This window comes from Piliocolobus tephrosceles, chromosome 16 (assembly GCF_002776525.5).
Source record: "Piliocolobus tephrosceles isolate RC106 chromosome 16, ASM277652v3, whole genome shotgun sequence".
In the NCBI taxonomy this organism is placed as follows: Eukaryota; Metazoa; Chordata; class Mammalia; order Primates; family Cercopithecidae; genus Piliocolobus; species Piliocolobus tephrosceles.
This window is the reverse complement of record NC_045449.1, coordinates 48,123,478-48,143,382: the sequence shown is the minus strand read 5'-3', so window position 1 is coordinate 48,143,382 and position 19,905 is coordinate 48,123,478. Positions and strand designations below refer to the sequence as shown.

The window sequence follows — 19,905 nt, the reverse complement described above, 5'->3', positions numbered from 1 at the left end:
AAAAAAAAAAAAAAAAAAAAAAAAAAAAAAAAAAAAAAAATCTCTCTTCATTGGGCTTTAGTGGACATTTTGTAAGGTAATCTTAGAATGTAGAATTGCTATTATCTGAAATTTGGAAAACTATCCTTAAACATTAATAATTCTCTGAGAGGCAGAATTCTCTCTCTTCTTTTTTTTTTTTCCCCCCCACATGGCCTCTCGCTCTGTTGCCAGGCTAGAGTACAGTGATGCAATCTCAGCTCACTGCAACCTCCTACTCCCTGGTTCAAGTGATTCTCCTGCCTCAGCCTTCTGAGTAGCTGGGATTACTACAGGCACGCTCCACCATGCCTAGCTAATTTTTGTATTTTTAGTAGAGACGGGGTTTCACCTTGTTGGCCAGGCTGGTCTCGATTTCCTGACCACGTGATTTGCCCACCTCGGCCTCCCAAAGTGCTGGGATTACAGACGTGAGCCACCACGCCCAGCCCAGAATTCTTTTTAATATTGTATTGTAATAAAATTTGTGCTGATTCTTAAGTTGAAAATAACAAAGACTTCTCAGTATTTTAATAAGGAGATTTCTGCTTACATTTTGCTATGAGCTTCTTTTTTAGGGAGTTTCTGGGTTTATTTAAGAAGGAGAAGAAGAAGTTGCTTATGATGTATTTCAGCATTATGCTACAGAAAGTTTTTGGTTTATTTGTTTTTTTGACATGGAGTTTGGCTCTTTTTGCCCAGGCTGGAGTACAGTGGCACGATCGCAGCTCACTGTAACCTCCGCCTCCCTGGTTCAAGCGATTCTCTTGTCTCAGCCTCCCAAGTAGCTGGGATTACAGGCGTGCACCACCACGCCTGGCTAATGTTGTATTTTTAGTAGAGACAGGGTTTCTCCATGTTGGTCAGGCTGGTGTTGAACTCCCCGCCTCGGGTGATCTGTGCGCCTCAGCCTTCCAGAGTGCTGGGATTACAGGTGTGAGCCACCGTGCCCGGCCTGTTTTGTTTTTTTAATTGTGGTAAAACGTTCATAACAAAATTTAGTGGCACAGAACACTTTTAAGGTTAAGGGCTTTCCAAGGACTTGACTTAATGTGGAATTCTGATAGTCTTAGACTATTGTTGAGGATTCTTACCACATCCTATCAAAGATGCAGACCAGCTTCTCGTGTTCTTTAGGCATACTCCAAAAACTCAACCTGCCTTCCTTCTTATCCACTAAAATCTACTCTTTCTCATGGAATTCTTAACTCCAATGAACACAAAAGTAGACAGCATGGTATAATGAAACTCCTGTTACTCCACTTCAATTATCAACATTTTGCCAATAAAGCTGTCATAGTAGTTTTTTAATATATGGCTTGAGGGGAGGGATTTTACTTTCTTCAAATATGAGGTTTCCTAACATCATTTACTAAATAATTCATTATTTTCCTACTAATTTGAAAAGTCAACTCTCCTATGTATTAAATTCCTACATGTATTTGGGGCCTTTCTGGATACTTCTGTTTTGTTCCGTCAATTTTTTTGTTTCTTTATGATTACCATATTGTTTGGAATTCAGTAATTTTTGTACATTTTAATAGGCACCTCGGCAGGGCACAGTGGATCACGCCTGTAATCCCAGCACTTTGGCAGGCCAAGAAGGGCAGATCACGAGGTCAGAAGTTCAAGACCAGCCCAGCCAACATGGTGAAACCCCGTCTCTATTAAGAATATAAAAATTAGTCAGGTGTGGTGGCACACGCCTGTAATCCCAGCTACTCAGGAGGCTGAGGCAGGAGAATTGCTTGAACCCCAGAAGTGGAGGTTGCAGTGAGCCAAAATAGCACTACTGTACTCTAGCCTAGGTGACTGTACTCTAGCCTAGGTGACAGAGTGAGACTCTGTCTCAAGGGGCAGGGGGGGAAGCACCTCCTCTTCATCTTTTTTAATAAGTTCTTGGTGATTTTCACACATTTTTCATCCATATCAACTTCAGAATCAATTTTTTTCATTAAGCAAAAAAGAGACCTGTTTGGATTGAATTCATATATTGGATATTTAATCAGGAAATTAAATTATATTGGGAAGTATTGGTATCTTTTAAGGTACTAAATTATGCTATCCAAGAATATCTTATGTTTTATTAATTATTCTTGTCTTCATTTTCTTTTAAATGAGATGGAGTCTCCCTCTGTCTCCCAGGCTGGAGCACCATGGTGCTATCTCCGCTCACTGCAACCTCCGCCCCCCAGATTCAAGTGCTTCTCATTCCTCAGCCTCCTGAGTAGCTGGGATTACAGGCACCCATCACCATGCCCGGCTAATTTTTTGCATTTTTAGTAGAGAGGGGCTTTTGCCATGTTGGCCAGGCTGGTCTCGAGCTCCTGACCTCAGGTGATCCACCCGCCTCCGCCTGCCAAAGTGCTTGGATTACAGGCGTGAGCCACCATGCCCAGCCATCCCATTCTTCTTAAACTTCAGTTTATTAATTTACATCAGTCTGAATTTATGGCTTCCCTTTTTTATTTAGTAAATTATAATTCATTACTCTCATTTGTTTTCATATTCAGGTTGTCCCAGATTTGGCCAATGGGAGCCCCTTCAAGCTGGTTACCATGACTTTTTGACGTGTCCCCATCATTCTTTGAGCACTCACTTGCTTTCTATCACAAGGTGTTCCAGGCTCCTCTTACATTTTCTCTGCCCTATTTCTCCAAGGAGCCCTGATTCCTTCTACTAGAAAGAAATGTTTAGAAGCCAGTATCTGGGAGTTAAATACCGTTACCATTGAGGGGGTTACTGCTCCAGGCCCCCTTGGTAGGCAGAGCTCGGGGGGGAGAAAAAAATATATGTGTGTTTGTGTGTGTGTGTATGTATGTACATGAACACACGTGCATATATATACACAATTTACATTTATGTTTATATCTGTATATATTGAGAACTATGTTTCTGTTAATATACTGATATTTCCAATTCCAATCCAACACTGTGTAATTTATTCTAGTTTTCTCCCTTTCCAGATTCACAACTCCCTTTGTAACAGAAACCTAGCTTCTGTTATGGTTAATGTTATTTTGTTTTTAGAGATGGGATCTTGCTCTGTTGCCTGGACTAGACTGCAATGGCATGATCACAGCTACCTGTAACCTTGAACTCCAGGGTTCAAGTGATCCACCTTGGCCTTCCCAAAAGCTGGGATTACAGGCATGAGCCACCTTGCCCATCTTTGTTATGGTTAATGTATTTTATTATTTTCTCAGTTCCCCTGAGTTTAACCAATTTCACTCTACAGTTGTGTGCGCACACTCTCTCTCTCTCAAAGATGCCCTCTTCACTTCACTGGGTTCGGGCACTTCATGCCTGCCACCCTCCTTGGGTTCTAAAACCCATACTAGGTTTGTCCTCTGTGTGGATGCCCTTCTCACCTTACTTTGTCTCTGATACTGTACCCAAGGCTGCCCATTCACCTTGCTTGTGTCCCAGTATCTCCTGCTAGGTCACCCTTCTCAAGGGTCCTCTCATCACTCTGCTTGGACTCTGACGTATTGTTCAAGCTTCTGCCCCCAACCTCTAACCTGGCATTGACACCTACCTTGCTGTGCCCCTCCTAATGGCTTTAGGACTGACTCAACAAGGGAAGGGAAGAGGAAGAAAACATGTACCTATATAGTATATGTTTTAAAGATGTACTATATATATACATTATTTAAACTTTGCCCATTAATCTTCTTCCCTCCTGAGGTAGTTTGTGAAAACCTTACTAAAAGCCTACTGCTTTCATTAAGCACATGAAAAGATGCTCAACATCATTAGCCATCAGGGAAATGCCAAGAATATCAACAGTGGGGTACCACTTTGCATTCCCTAGGATGGCTGTAATCAAAAAGTATTGTCAAGGATGTGGAGGCCGAGGCAGGTGGATCAACTGAGGTCAGGAGTTCAAGACCAGCCTGGCCAACAAGGTGAAACGCTGTCTCTAGTGAAAATACAAAAATTAAGCGGGGTGCAGTAACGCACCCCTATAATCCCAGGACTTTGGGAGGTTGAGGCGGGCAGATCACCTGAGGTCAAGAGTTCAAGACCAGCCTGGCCAACATAGTGAAACCCCGTCTCTACTAGAAATACACAGATTAGCCGGGTGTGGTAGTGTACACCTGTAATCCCAGCTACTTGGGAGGCTGAGGGAGGCAGGAGAATCGTTGGAAAACAGGGAGGTAGAGGTTGCAGTGAGCTGAGATTGTGCCACTGCACTCCAGCCTGGGCAACAGAGTGAGACTCCATCTCAAAAAAAAAAAAAAAAAAAAAGAAAAGGATATGGAGAAATTAAAACCCTCACAAATTGCTAGTGAAACTGTGCACTACAGTGTACACTGGTACAGCCACTGTGGAAAACAGCTTGGCAGTTTCTAAAATCTCTAAACATAGAAGTACCACATAATTGGCTGGGCGTGGTGGCTCACACCTGTAATCCTAGCACTTTGGGAGGCCGAGGCGGGTGCATCACTAGAGGTCAGGAGTTCCAGATCAGCCTGGCTAACATGGTGAAACCCTCTCTCTACTAATTATATAAAATTAGCTGGGTTTGGTGCCTCACGTCTGTAATCCCAGGTACTCGGGAAACTGAGGCAGGAGAACCACTTGAATCTGGGAGGCGGAGGTTGCAGTGAACCAGGATGGTGCCACTACACTCCAGCCTGGGTGACAGAGTGAGACTTGGTCTCCCAAAAAAGGAAAAAAAAAAAAAGCAATGAAATACCACATAACCTAGCTATATCCAAGAGAACTGAAAATATATTCACACAAAACTTGGAATGCTTATAGCAGCATTATTTGTAATAGCCAAAAAGTCAAAATAACCCAATTGTCCATTAACTGGAGAATGGATACAGTAGAATATTATTCAGCCATAAAAAGGAATGAAGTATGAATATGTGCAACAACATGGATATATTCTTTAAAATGTGCTAAGTGAAAGCCAACACAAAAGTCTTCATTACAGTATTATTCCATTTATATGAAATGTGTGGAATAGGCAAATCCATAGAAAAAGAATGTTGATTACTGGTTGCCAGGGGCTTGGGTGAGGGAGGGATAGAGAGCGACTGCTAATGGGTACAGGGAATCTTTTGAGATTGTTGAAATGTTCTGGAATTACATAGTAGTGATGGTTGCACAACACTGTGAATATACTAAAAAAAATCAATTATGCACTTTAAAGTGTGTATTTTAAAAGGTAAATTTTGGGCTGGGCACCGTGGCACATGCCTATAATCCCAGCACTTTGGGAGGCCAAGGCAGGCGGATCACCTGAGGTCGGGAGTTGGAGACCAACCAGCCTGACCAACATGGAGAAACCCCATCTCTACTAGAAATACAAAAATAGCCGGGTGTGGTGGCCCATGCCTGTAATCCCAGCTACTCAGGAAGCTGAGACAGGAGAATCGCTTGAACCTGGGAGGCGGAGGTTGCTGTGAGCTGAGATTGTGCCATTGCACTCCAGCCTGGGCAACAAGAGCAAAACTCAGTCTCAAAAAATAAATAAATAAAAATAAATAAATAAATAAATGTTTGTTATGAAGGAAAAAATAATTGCTGTAGTAGCTAAAACCCTGGCAGCCTACCCCACCAATTATTTTATTTTGGTTTCTAAAGATAATTATCTCGGCTGGGCGAGGTGGCTCACACCTATAATCCCAGCACTTTGGGAGGCCGAAGTGGGCAGATCACTTGAGGTGAGGAGTTGGAGACTAGCCTGGCCAACATGGCAAAACCCTGTCTCTACTAAAAATTCAAAAATTAGCTAGCGTGGTGGCAGGTGCCTGTAATTCCAGCTACTTGGGAGGCTGAGGCAAGAGAATCACTTGAACCAGGGAGGTGGAGGTTGCGGTGAGCCGAGATCCCGCCATAGCACCCCAGCTTGGGCAACAGAGTGAGACTGCATCTCAGAAAAAATACAAAAAAAAAAAAAAAAAAAAAGGCCGGGCGTCGTGGCTCACGCTTGTAATACCTATACTTTGAGAGGCCCAGGCAGGTGGATCACGAGGTCAGGAGTTTGCGACCATCCTGACCAACATGCCCATCTCTACTAAAAATAATAAAATTAGCCGGGCATTGTGGCGCGTGCCTGTAATTCTAGCTACTCAGGAGGCTGAGAAAGGAGAATCGCTTGAATCCGGGAGACGGACGTTGCAGTGAGCCGAGTCGCTCCACTGCAGTCCAGCCTGGGCAACGGGATGCGCCTCCTTCTCCCAAAAAAAAAAAAAAAAACTGTCTTTTTTATCAATTACATAGAATAAATAGAATTTAGGCCGGGCGTGGTGGCTCATGCCTGTAATCCCAGCACTTTGGGAAGCCAAAGCAGGCAGATCACCAGGTCAGGAGATGAGACCATCCTGGCTAACATGGTGAAAGCCCATCTCTACTAAAAAATACAAAAAAAAATTAACCATGCGTGGTGGCGGGCGCCTGTGGTCATAGCAACTCAGGAGGCTGAGGCAGGAGAGTGACGTGAACTCGGGAGGTGGAGCTTGCAGTGAGCCTAGCTCGTGCCACTGCACTCCAGCCCTGGCAACAGAGTGAGACTCCGTCTCAAAAAAAAAAAACACATACAATTTAAAGGGTGCTAAATAATAGCAAATATTTAGACATACTAGATGTGGAGTGGTAGAAGGGATTTAAGTGCTGAGGCTTATATCCATCTTATTAGGGAGCCAGATTAGAACTGGAAAGACTAAAAAGTGGTAAGAACTACTTTTTTTTTTTTGAGATGGAGTCTAGGTCTGTCGCCCAGGCTGGAGTGCAGTGGCACAATCTCGGCTCACTGCAACCTCTGTCTCCTGGGTTCAAGCAATTCTCCTGCCTCAGCCTCCTGATAGCTGCGATTACAGGCGCCTGCCACCACACCCAGCTAATTTTCGTATGTTTCGTGGAGATGGGTTTCACTGTGTTGGCCAGGCTGGTCTCAAACTCCTGACCTCGTGATCCGCCTGCCTCGGTCTTCCAAAGTGCTGGGATTACAGGTGTAAGCCACCACACCCAGTCAATTCTTACTACTTTAATAGAGGAACACAGTGATTATATTTGTCTTTTCCTTTTAATTTTTTAAATGCTCTAAAACATTCAAATCCAGGTGAAAAGCTAACTCAATGGCATCTTAATACTTAGAACCCCTTCAGGACATGCTAAGAACAGAATTAGGATTGTTGAGATGTGTGTTTAATAGTATCTCCTAGGTCTGCCCACATCTGACTACCAACCTGATGTTTCACCTCTGTCTGTTGTGCTTTATTTCATAGAGAACAGGTTACTAAAGTCTAATTAGGATCATTGTTTGTAAAGCCTCTCACCTATGACTCCTGCCACCCCTATATAATATTTATAAAAATTGCTCAAGAGTTAGTGATGTTTTGGCAAACCTAAGAAACTTTAGATTATGAAACTCCTCATAAAAGTACAGTTTAGTGAATGACAGGAAAAAGCAGCATTTCATCAATCCAATGTTTTTGTTACATTAGATACATTTTTTGTTTTGGAAATTGAGTTACCTAGATTGGAAGTATATATGTTTATTTGGGAGTGGAGTTGGATAATCAATATTGAAGAAGATAGAAAATTTGTTAAGGAGAAGCATCAGAGTGGTAGCAAGTTTGTCTCAAGGGAAGAAGAAAGGCATACCACCTTTCCTGGTTATTTGATACTCTCTCCCTTACCTGACACTTAGAAACTGAAAAGGAAAAAAAAAAGAGCCTTAATAGAGAATCCAGGTAAGACTTGGAAACAATGAGATGAAAAATAAGAAACAATCAGAAGCCGGGCGCGGTGGCTCAAGCCTGTAATCCCAGCACTTTGGGAGGCCGAGACGGGTGGATCACGAGGTCAGGAGATCGAGACCATCCTGGCTAACACGGTGAAACCCCGTCTCTACTAAAAAATACAAAAAACTAGCCAGGCGAGGTGGTGGGCGCCTATAGTCCCAGCTACTCGGGGGGCTGAGGCAGGAGAATGGCGTAAACCCGGGAGGCGGAGCTTGCAATGAGCTGAGATCCGGCCACCGCACTCCAGCCTGGGCGACAGAGCGAGACTCCGTCTCAAAAAAAAAAAAAAAGAAAAAATCAGAAATGGTTAAAAGGACAGTAAAGTGTAATGAAAGAAGGGAAAATAAATAATATGACAAGTAAGGAGAAGATAAAATACTGCAGCAGCTAAATTTAAAAGCCAAAGGTTTTGTTACTGAGCAAAAGAGGCTTGGTGCTTGATGCACTCAAAACTAATACTGTGACACAGGGGGTTTTGTTTTTTGTTTTTTAGAAACAGGCTTACTCTGTCATCCAGGCTAGAGTGCAGTGGCATAATCAAAGCTCACTGCAACCTCATACTCCTGGGTTCAAGTGATCCTCCCACCTTGGCCTCTGGAGTAGCTGGGGCTACATATACATGCATTACAGGCGTGTGCCACCATGCCTGGCTAATTTTTGTATTTTAGTAGAGACTGGGTTTCACCATGTTGAGCAGGCGCATCTTGAACTCCTGACCTCAAGTGATCCATCCACCTTGGCCTCCCAAAGTGCTGGGATTACAGGCTTGAGCCACCACTCCCGGCCTAATTTTTGTGTTTTTTGTAGAGGCAGGGTCTCACCATGTTGCCCAGGCTGGTCTCAACCTCCAGGGCTCAAGTAATCCTCCTTGCCTTAGCCTCCCAAAGTGGGGGTTATAGGCATGAGCCACTGTGCCTAGCCAACACTGAGTTTTTGAGTAAAGGAAAAATGTTTATTGCAAGTTGACTGACATGTAGACAGGAGTCCAGCTCAAATCTGGTGCCCTGTGCTGGCTTTAATGCACTAATTTTATTAGAAAAGGTTTAGGGGATGAATTCTTAGATCAGCGGGTAACTGGCAGAAGGAAAGGGAAGGTCTGGAAAGTCTTCAGGCAGGCATGGCTGTCTCTTCATGCTACCTCATGGATTGCATGTGCAAATTCAGGGGGAATTAGTATGAAACGTAATGGAAATTCCAGCTGTGACATCAGCAAACTGGTTCTATGCGGACTTGAGTTGGGCACATTGGTTCCAGCTGATGTCATCCAATTTTGTGATCTTACAAGCAGAAGGAGTTTCAGCAAATTGTTTCTTTTCTTTTCTTTTTTTTTGTTTTATTTGGAGACAGGGTCTCATTCCATCACTGGAGTGCAGTGGGGCGATCTCAGCTCACTGCAACTTCTGTTTCCTTGATTCAAACAATCCTGGCCTCAGCCTCCCGAGTAGCTGAGGCGGCAGGCACACGCCACCACACCCAGGTAGTTTGTATTTTCTGTAGAGACATGGTTTTGCCCTGTTGCCCAGGCTCGTCTTGAACTCATGGGCTTGATCTCAATCTGTCTGCTTTCTTCAGCCTCCCAAAATGCTGGGATTACAGGTATGAGGCACCATGCCTGGCCTAAAGTGTTTTTGTTTGTTTGTTTGTTTGAGATGGAGTCTCGCTCTGTCACCCAGGCTGGAGTGCAGCAGCGTGATCTCGGCTCACTGCAACCTACTACACCTCGAAGGTTCAAGTAATTCTCCTGTGCAAGTAGCTGGGATTACAGGCGTCCACCACCACGCCTGGTTAATTTTTGTATTTTAGTAGAGACGGGATTTCGCCATATTGACCAGGCTGGTCTTGAACTCCTGACCTCAGGTGATCCACCTGCCTTGGCCTCCCAAAGTGCTAGGATTACAGGTGTGAGCCACCACACCCATCCTGGTTTTTTTCCTTATCTGCCATCCCACAGACTAAAAATTTATATTATTCACTGATGTCTTTAATTCTTTGGGGCACTATTTCAGTCCCCCCTTTTCTATTTACATTCTTCATTCGTGAGGGATTAGGGGTGACAATCACTCTAGCTAATTCTTGCTGACTAGGGGCACATGTCTGAGTCTGAGGAATGACTTTTTTTTATATTTAGTTGTAAACATTCATGAATCCTAGGTTGTGGCCAGACAAGTGCGTTCAGGGATACAAGACAAGGTTGGGTGCCATTGCTCACCCTGTAATCATGGCACTTTTGGAGGCTGAGGTGGGAGGATTGTTTAAGGCCAAGAGTTCATGACCACCCTGGGCAACACAGCAGGACACCATCTACAAAAGACTTAAAAATTACCCCTGTTTGGTGGCATACACTGGTAGTCCTAGCTCTTCAGGAGGCTGAGGCATGAGTGCCACTGCACTCCAGCCTGGGTGACAGAGTGAGATCCTGTCTCTTAAAAAAATTAAGGCCAGGCTCAGTGGCTCACACCTGTAGTCCTAGCTCCTCAGGAGGCTGAGGCAAGAGTGCCACTGCACTCCAGCCTGGGCGACAGAGTGAGATCTTGTCTCTTAAAAAAATAAATAAGACCAGGCTCAGTGGCTCACACCTGTAATCCTAGCACTTTGGGAAGCCAAGGCTGGTAAATCACCTGAAGTCAAGAGTTTGAGACCGGCCTGGCCAACATGGTGAAACCTCGTCTCTACTAAAAATTAGCTGGGCATGGTGGCAGGCACCTGTAATCCCAGCTACTCAGGGGACTGAGGCAGGAGAATCACATGAACCCAGGAGGCAGAGGTTGCAGTGAGCTGAGATTGCGCCATTGCACTCCAGCCTGGGCAATAGAGCAAAAACTCCGTCTCTAAATAAATAAATTAATTAATTTAATTAATTAAAATAAAAATAATAGACAGCAGGTACAGACCTTGACAAGAAGGAAGAGAAATCTCAACATGTATAGAAGTATAAGTCCTAGTTTAAGTAGTCTTTCAAAAATAGATCTTATTCCTGACGGGATCTATGAAAACAAGCTTTTAAATATATATATCCAGGTTCGTTAGAGGACACTGTTAGAGATAATTCAGAACTCAGTCTGAATTACAGACAATAACTGGAAAACAGTGGTCGGGGTTGGAATATGAAACAAGGTGTATTATAGTTTTCTTTTGAAGCATGTGATTTTTCTCTTTAGTCCCCTATTTCTATCAAAGACAAATTGTAGTAATCAATATGTGTAAAGTAACTTTTAGTCTTATTGTATGTGGCCTGATTATTTGCATAAAATGCAACAAGAATAGTGATTGGCTATATAGACCCTTTTATAAAAAAATGGCTTTGCTGGAACTTTTTAATAAGGAATCCTAGACTTCTAAAAGCCTCAAGGCTATGCCTATAATATTGTATGAATGGGTGTATTCCTCTCTACCTTTTAAAAAATATTTTATTGTATTAAATTTTTTTTTAATGTTTTATTTCCCACCCTTCCAATAGAAACCTATCTTTTTTTTTTTTTTCTTTTTTTAAGAGACAGAGTCTGTTGCCCAGGCTTTTTCTTTTTTTAAGAGACAGAGTCTGTTGCCCAGGCCAAAGCATAGTGGGGTGATCACAGTTCCCTGCAACCATTAACTCCTGAGCTCAAGTGATCCTCCTGTCTTAGTCCCCTGTGTAGCTAGGACTACAGGCGTGCACCACAATCCTCAGCTAAATTTTTTCATTTTTACAGAGTCAGGGTCTCACTGTGTTGCCCATACTGGCCTCAAACTCCTGGCCGTGGGCCAGGTGTGGTGACACACGCCTGTAATGCCCACACTTTGGTGAGACCAGCCTGGGCAACATTGCAAAACCCTGTCTTTACTAAAAAAAACAAAAAAAAAAGATCAAACTTTTGACCTCAAGTGATCCTCCTGCTTTGGCCTCCCAGAGTGCTAGGATTATATATAGACGTGAGCCACCATGCCTGGCCTGGCTTTCCCTAAACTTAGAATACAGTTGAAATCATTTATTATGTCCACAAAGCCTTTTAACTTTTTTTTTTTTTTTTAATGGTGTCTTACTCTGTCACCCAGGTTGGAGTGTAGTGGAGCAATCTCAGCCCACTGCAACTTCTGCCTCCCAGGTTCTAACAATTCTCCTGCCTCAGCCGCCCAAGTAGCTAGGATTACAGGCACACACCACCATGCCTGGCTAATTTTTGTATTATTAGTAGAGATGGAGTTTCACCATGTTGGCCAGGCTAGTCTTAGACTTCTGACCTCAGGTGATTCACCCACCTTGGCCTCCCAAAGTGCTGGGGATTACAAGTGTGAGCCACAGCACCCAGTCTTTTTTTTGTTTTTTATTATCATATTTTGACCCCTTGACTAACGACTTTGCTCAATATCCTCATCTATAAGATGAGAATGCTAATAGTACCGATCTTACAGAATTGTTTTTTAAGGAGTCATTGGATTAGTATGTAAATTTACACACTTAGAATGACGCCTGGTACATAATTAAGAACTTGGTATAGGGTTGTGCTGCTGCTGCAGTCCAACTTCACTGTCTCTTCTGATCTTCAAACAGGCCTTTGTGATACACCCACTATTTCATCTACTGGAATGCTCTTCTCCCCAGATCTTGGCAATCTGTTTTCCTTTGATCGTTTAGATTCTAAATCAAATACCTACTCCTAGGGGAGGCTTTCCTTGACCACTCTTCTATTACATTACTCAGCTTTGTTATAGTACTCATCGCTAATTGAAATTTTCACATATATTTTACTTACTTTATATCTACCTCCAGCCCCTATGCCATGAGCTACTTAACAGTAGGGACTTAAGTGCCTGTAGGTGGCAGGTGGTAAAAATGTTTTTCGAATGAAACTCAACAACCTCCAAATCGGAATGCTTTTCTTTCATTTCAGGCAAGCTGAAAAATTATAACCACAGTTTCAGAGATTGCTCATCTTTTTTTTTTTGAGACGGAGTCTCACTCTGTCTCCCGGGCTGGAGTGCGGTGGCCGGATCTCAGCTCACTGCAAGCTCCGCCTCCCGGGTTTACGCCATTCTCCTGCCTCAGCCTCCCAAGTAGCTGGGACTACAGGCGCCCGCCACCTTGCCCGGCTAGTTTTATGTATTTTTTAGTAGAGACGGGGTTTCACCGTGTTAGCCAGGATGGTCTCGATCTCCTGACCTCGTGATCCACCCGTCTCGGCCTCCCAAAGTGCTGGGATTACAGGCTTGAGCCACCGCGCCCGGCCTGCTCATCATTTTAACTAGATGTTTCCCCCCTTTCTATCCACGTATCTGGTTCTCCTTAGAGAAGGCAGATTCTCTAGACATTATTCACTATAATTGTTCTCTGGGCTTTTATTCAGGAGTTTTCCTGTTCCTTGCTGGTGTCTTGCTGAGATTGCAGGATATAGATCAGTTATATTTGCTTTCCATGTTGCTCCTTGCTTAACCCTCCCAGCTTATTTAATTTATTATCTGTTTTAAATAGTCCCTTACATGGGCCTCTATAGTTGGAAAGAATTCAAAATATCAGAAATCTGTTAGAGGAAGTAAATGTGTAAGAAAACATGGCCGGGCACGGTGGCTCAAGCCTGTAATCCCAGCACTTTGGGAGGCTGAGACAGGTGGATCATGAGGTCAGGAGATCGAGACCATCCTGGCTAACACAGTGAAACCCCATCTGTACTAAAAAAAATACAAAAAAACTAGTTGGGCGAGGTGGTGGGTGCCTGTAGTCCCAGCTACTCGGGAGCCTGAGCCAGGAGAATGGCATAAACCCAGGAGGCGGAGCTTGCAGTGAGCCGAGATCCGGCCACTGCACTCCAGCCTGGGCGACAGAGCAAGCCTCCGTCTCAAAAACAAAAACAAACAAACAGAAAACATAAGGAAAGATTCTTGAAACCAGTTCAGTTGCTATTAATAGTTTTTCTGACATCATGCAAATATTTCAATCACCAAAAGCACTTTCTGCTTCAAAACTGAAAATATTAAAAAATAGTGTGATACTGGCATAAAGCAGACAAAGACCAATGGAATAGAATAGAGAGCTCAGAAATAAACCTTCACATATATGGTCAAATGATTTTTGACAAGGATGCCAGGACCATTCAGTGGGGAAAAGTATAGTCTTTTCAATAAATGGTCTTGCAAAGACCTGTATCTGAGAACTAAAATTATAAAATCTTTGGAAGAAAGCAGAACAACTTCATGACATTGAGTTTAGCAGTGATTTATTGGATTTGACACCAAAAGTTGAGGAAACGAAAGAAAAAATAGATAAAGTGGATAACATCAAAATTTAAAACTTTTGTTTTGAAGCTGGGCATGGTGGTGAGGTGCCTGTAATCCCAGCTGCTCCGGAGGCTGAGGCAGGCAAATCATGTGAACCCAGGAGGCTGAGGTTGCAGTGAGCCGAGATTTTGCCACTGTACTCCAGCCTGGGTGACAGAGCGAAACTCCGTCTTAAAAAAAAGAAAAAAGAACTCACTCTGTCACCCAGGCTAGAGTGCAGTGCTGTGATTGTAGCTTACTACAGCCTCAAACTGAACACAATAGATCCTCCTGCATCAGTTTCCCAGGTAGCTGGAACTACAGGCATATACCAGCATGCCTGGCTACTTTGTTTTTTGAGACAGAGTCTCACTCTTGTCTCCCAGGCTAGAGTACAAGGGTATGATCTCGGCTCACTGCAACCTCCACCTCCCACGTTCAAGCGAATCTTCTGTCTCAGCCTCCCGAGTAGCTGGGATGACAGACGCTCCTACCACCACGTGTGGCTAATTTTATATTTTTAGTAGAGACAGAGTTTCACCATGTTGGTCAGGCTGGTCTTGAACTCCTGGCCTCACCGCACCACAGCCTCCCAAAGTGCTGGGATTACAGCCGTGAGCCACTGTTCCCAGCTTCATTTTTAAACTTTTTGTAGAGACAGAGTCTCACTGTATTTTCCAGGCTGGTCTCAAACTCTTGGCTTCAAGTTATCCTCCTGCCCTTGCATCCCAAAATGGTGGAATTACAGGCTTTAGCCATCATACCTAGCCAAAGCTATGTTTTTTATTTTCTTTTTTAAAATAGGGAGCCTCACTGTGTTGCCCAGGCTGGTCTTGAACTCCTGGCCTCTAGCAGTTTTCCAAAGAGGTGGGATTATAGGCATGAGCCACCTTGCCTGATCTCCCATTCACTTTTATTTCCAGGATTCCCTGACCTATTTTCACAGGTAGCTTATGGTGTGGTTTATCAGGCTTTAACCAAATTAACTTACTGGTCTACTTCAAAATAAGTATTTATTTACCTTCTATAAGACTGAGAAAAATTCTAGACAGTAAATATTTTCTGACATTGCTATGTTAAAAGAGTTTTGTAATTTATTAAATTAGAATGAAATATGTAGAGATCTTTTTTTAATTTATATTTTATTTTGTTTCTGGGTTTTTTTTCTAGACATTTAACATTTTTCATTGCGCTTTTTAGGCTTTATTAAATTATCTTTTTTCCTTCATGACTGTAAAATACTTCATTAAGATCCCTCCCATCAGGGGCTGGATGTGGTGGCTCACACCTGTAATCCCAGCACTTTGGGAGGCTGAGATAGGGCAGATCACCTGACATCAGGAGTTTGAGACCAGCCTGCCCAACATAGTGAAGCCCCATCTCTACTAAAACTACAAAAATTAGCCGGGCATGGTGGCAGGCACCTGTAATCCCAGCTAGTTGGTAGGCTGAGGCACGACAATCGCTTGAACCGAGATCATGCCACTGCACTCCAGCCTGGACAACCGGGTGAGACTCTGTCTCAAAAAAAAAAAAAACAACAACAAAAATTAGCTGAGCATGGTGGCATGCGCTGTACTCCCAGCTATTTGGTAGGCGAGGTGGGAGAATCACCTGAGCCTGGGGGATTGAGGCTGGAGTGAATGATGAGTACACCACTGCATTCCAACCTGGGCGATAGGAGGGAGACTTTGTTTCAAATAAAAAAATCCTGCCCATCCAAGCATGGTAGCTCATACATACACAATCCTAGCACTTTGGTAGTCTGAGGCAGGAGGATTGCTTGAGCTCAGGAGTTCAAAACCAGTCTGCGTAACATAAGGAGACCCTCATCTCTGCAAAAAAAATTTAAAAAATTACCTAGACTTGGTAGCATGTGCCTCTTGTTCCAGCTACTCGGGAGGCTGAGGTGGGAGGATTGCTTGGGCCCAGGTCAAGGCTGCAGTGAGCTATGATTGTGCCACTGCATTCCAGCCTGCATGACAGAGTGAAACCCTGTCTCAAAACAAGACAAAACAAAAGAAGATCCTCCCCCTAGCTTCTTTCTTTTGATAATTTTAGGTGGGAAGTTTTTTTTTGTTTGTTTGTTTTGTTTTGTTTTTTTTTTTTTTGTATTTTAAAAAAACCAGCTAGAAATTATTTATTATCCTTTGGTGTAGGTAATTGAACTTGGTCAGCATCTGTATGTACATTATCAAGTAAAACATTTTTTCCCACTGTGTTTTATATGGGCAGTATTATCTTCACAGATTGCTCAAGCATTTTGTTTGTTTGTTCTAAAGAACTGCCTTTGTGTTTGTGTGTGTATATACATGTAGTCAGTTATTTCTATGCTAAAATCAAGAGCAACTACTTTATGATACTGGCTGGATGCAGTAGTTCACACCTGTAGTCCTTGCAATTTGGGAGGCTGATTGCTTGAGCCCAAGAGTTCGAGACCAACCTGGGCAACATGGTGAAACCCTGTCTCTACAAAAAATTAAAAATTAGCCAGGTATGGTGGCAGGCGCCTGTAGTCCTAACTACTCAGGAGCCTGACGTGGGAAGATCACCTGACCCCAGGAAGTCGAGGCTGGGGTGAGCAGTGGTTATGCCACTGCTCTCCAGCCTGGCTGACAGAGTTAGACCCTGTCTCAAAATGAATAAAGGTCAACTACTTTATCATACAATAAAAGTTGTATTTCTCTCTTTTCTTTTTAGGATATTTTCTTTTCTAGACGTTGTTACCCTGTGCCGCTGTGCTCAGGTCTCCAGGGTAAGTATGGTTGACATAGTTATAGGGGACCCCTTCTTCATACTGATAATAACAGCCTCTTTCATAGGCCACGCATTTAGGTGTTACTTGTATGTTTTCATGTTTTAAAGGATATTATTTCACCAATGACATACACAAGCCCATGTAAATTTATGATGAGATTCTACTATATATACTGTCTCTGACTTTTTGTATCTCTTATTTGCATAATATAAATAGGAAACATTTTCGATGAAAAAAGCAATAAACATGCATATTGAAAGTTTAGACTTGACTCAAAATTGTGATGAAATCTTGTTTTATTATGTTTCCCTAGTTTCCCTAGTTCATTATTTATTTATTTTTTACACAAGGACTTTTTTTTTTTTTTTTTTTTTTTTTTTTGAGGTGGAGTCTCTCTCTGTCGCCCAGCCTGGAGTGCAGTGGTGCAATCTTGGCTCACTGCAAGCTCCACCTCCCAGGTTCACGCTGTTCTCCTGCCTCAGCCTCCCATGTAGCTGGGACTACAGGCGCCAACCACCACGCCCGGCTAATTTTTTGTATTTTTAGTAGAGACAGGGTTTCACCGTGTTATCCAGGATGGTCTTGATCTCCTGACGTCGTGATCTGCCCACCTGGGCCTCCCAAAGTGCTGGGATTACAGGTGTGAGCCACAGCACCTGGCCTACACAAGGACAATTGTAATCCTGCATTTTTCTGTAGTAACATCCACTGCTGGCTGTCTATGGATTGAAACTGCATTTGCTAAGAACTGTGAACATGAAGAAACGTTACCTGAAGTCGCATGTTGATACAGGCACACAGACATCTTCCAGCACCAACAGAATACATACGTAACACATACCAGATAGTCTCGATGGATAAATTTGCTTCACCAGTAATTCTATTTAGTAAGATTCACAGTTAATGCAGAATCGGAACTTGGAGTGAGCCGAGATCGTGCCACTGCACTCCAGCCTGGGCACAACAGAGCGAGACTCTGTCTCAAAAAAAATAATAAAATACAAAATTTCAGAGAAATGATAGTATCTTTTCTAAGTCCCAAATCACTATATCACAGTTGTAAGTCCTACCAGGTGATAGGATATAGATAGCAAAGAAGTACTGAACTAAGGCTAGGCCTGGTGGCTCACACCTATAATCCCTTCACTTTGAGGGGCCAAGGTGGGAGGATTGCTTGAGGCCAGGAGTTCAAGACTAGCCTGGGCAACATAGGGAGCCCTATCTCTACAGAAAATTTTAAAAATTAAGACTGGGTGCGGTGGCTCACGCCTGTAATACCAGCACTTTGGGAGGCCGAGGCGGGCGGATCACGAGGTTGGGAGATCAAGACCATCCTGCCTAACACAGTGAAACGCCATCTCTACTGAAAATACAAAAAATTAGCCAGGCTGGAGGCGTGTGCCTATAGTCCCAGCTACTTGGGAGGCTGAGACAGGAGAGTGACGTGAACCTGGGAGGCGGAGCTTGCAGTGAGCCAAGATTGCACCACTGCACTCCAGCCTGGGCGACAGAGCGAGACTCCGTCTCAAAAAAAAAAAAGCCAGATGTGGTGATGCATGCCTGTGGTTCCAGCTACTTGGGAGGCTGAGGTGAGAGGATTGCTTGAGTTGGGGAGGTCAAGGCTGCAAGTGACCCATGATTGAGCCACTGCACTCCATCCCAGGTGACTGAGTGATAACCTGTCTCAAGAAATACATATATTTATCTCTATATATACTCTACATATAGAAAAAAAGAGTGAGAATAGAGCAGTATTCAGAATACTGTCCCCTTTGATATTTGGTTTTACCTTCATATTTTTCCAGATAGAAGGATATTTTAAGGATCATATTTTTAAGGATAGAAGAAAGACTTGCTTTTCATCAACCGAACTTTTGTCTCATTTTGGTATTAGAAACTAGAATTTTCCAGTTAGAAAACACCTTGCGGCTATGATACTTATCACAACCTGCCCTTTCCTTAACTTCTTTAATTTCAGTGTGTGTGGGCAGGGGGAGGGAGGGTTAGTCTTGTTTTTGTTTTTTACCAAGGTCTTGCTCTGTCACCCAGGCTGGAGTACAATGGTGAGACCCTGGCTCACTGCAGCCCTTACCTCCCAGGCTCACGCGATCCTCCCACCTCAGCCATCCGAGTAGCTGGGACTGCAGGTGTGTGCCACCACGCCTGATTAATTTTTTAAATTCCCTTCCCTCCAGATGTTTCGCTCTGTTGCCCAGGCTGGAATACAATAGCACAATCTTGGCTTAGTGCAACCTCCGCCTCCTGGGTTCAAGTGATTCTCCTGCCTCGGCCTCCTGAGTAGCTGAGATTACAGGCACATGCCACCACACCCAGCTAATTTTTGTACTTTTAGTAGAGATGGGGTTCCACCATGTTGGCCAGGCTGGTCTCAAACTCTTGACCTCAGGTATCTGCCCACCTCGGCCTCCCAAAGTGCTGGGATTATAGACGTGAGCCACCACGCCTGGCTGACTTTTTAAATTTTTTTTATAGGGATCGGGTCTCGCTATATTGCCCAGGCTAATCTGGAACTCCTGGGCTCAAGTGATCCTTCCACCTTGACCTCCCAATGTGATGGAATTATAAATTTGAGTCACCATGCCTGGCCTAAGATCTTTTGTAGCTGCTAGTTTCTAGTACCCACTCATTTATGAGATTATCTAATTGGAGAATACAGTATGGGTCAGGAGTAAGATACATCATTTGGGAGTAAGTGGGTAGGGCCTGATAAATTTTTGGATCCATTTTAGTCATTAGTTGGTTGAATTGTGAACTTGAATATTGCTGCCTTTTCCCCTTAATTTTAGCTTCTATTCATTCTGTCTCTTTTTCTTTAAAATAGGCCTGGAATGTTCTGGCTCTGGATGGCAGTAACTGGCAGCGAATTGACCTATTTGATTTCCAGAGGGATATTGAGGTATAATTATGTGGTGTGTGGCCCCAGTTTTTATGTTAGTAATTACAGCATGGAACAGATTAGCCCTGGCCATATTAATCTCATTTTCCGTAGAGAGAGGAAATATTATTTTCAGTGCATCTGAAGTTTACAGGAACCTCCAGAGTTCCCAAGAATTTCTGCAGTTTTTGAGAATGAGCCAGATTATTTCACTGAAATAATACAATTACTTAGTATTAGTAGGA

The 19,905-nt window shown here is 43.3% G+C and overlaps 1 protein-coding gene across 5 annotated transcripts in view; it reads left to right on the top strand.

Moving 5' to 3' along the window:
• The window catches only part of FBXL20 (F-box and leucine rich repeat protein 20), a 157,134-nt gene that overhangs the window by 97,870 nt on the left and 39,359 nt on the right, over positions 1–19,905 (top strand). For all 5 annotated transcript variants that reach the window (XM_023204273.2, XM_023204276.2, XM_023204274.1 and 2 more), the window contains exons 3-4: positions 16,707–16,761; positions 19,607–19,681. In XM_023204273.2, the coding sequence (XP_023060041.1) occupies positions 16,707–16,761; positions 19,607–19,681 (130 nt within the window). The remainder of the gene's footprint in view (positions 1–16,706; positions 16,762–19,606; positions 19,682–19,905) is intronic.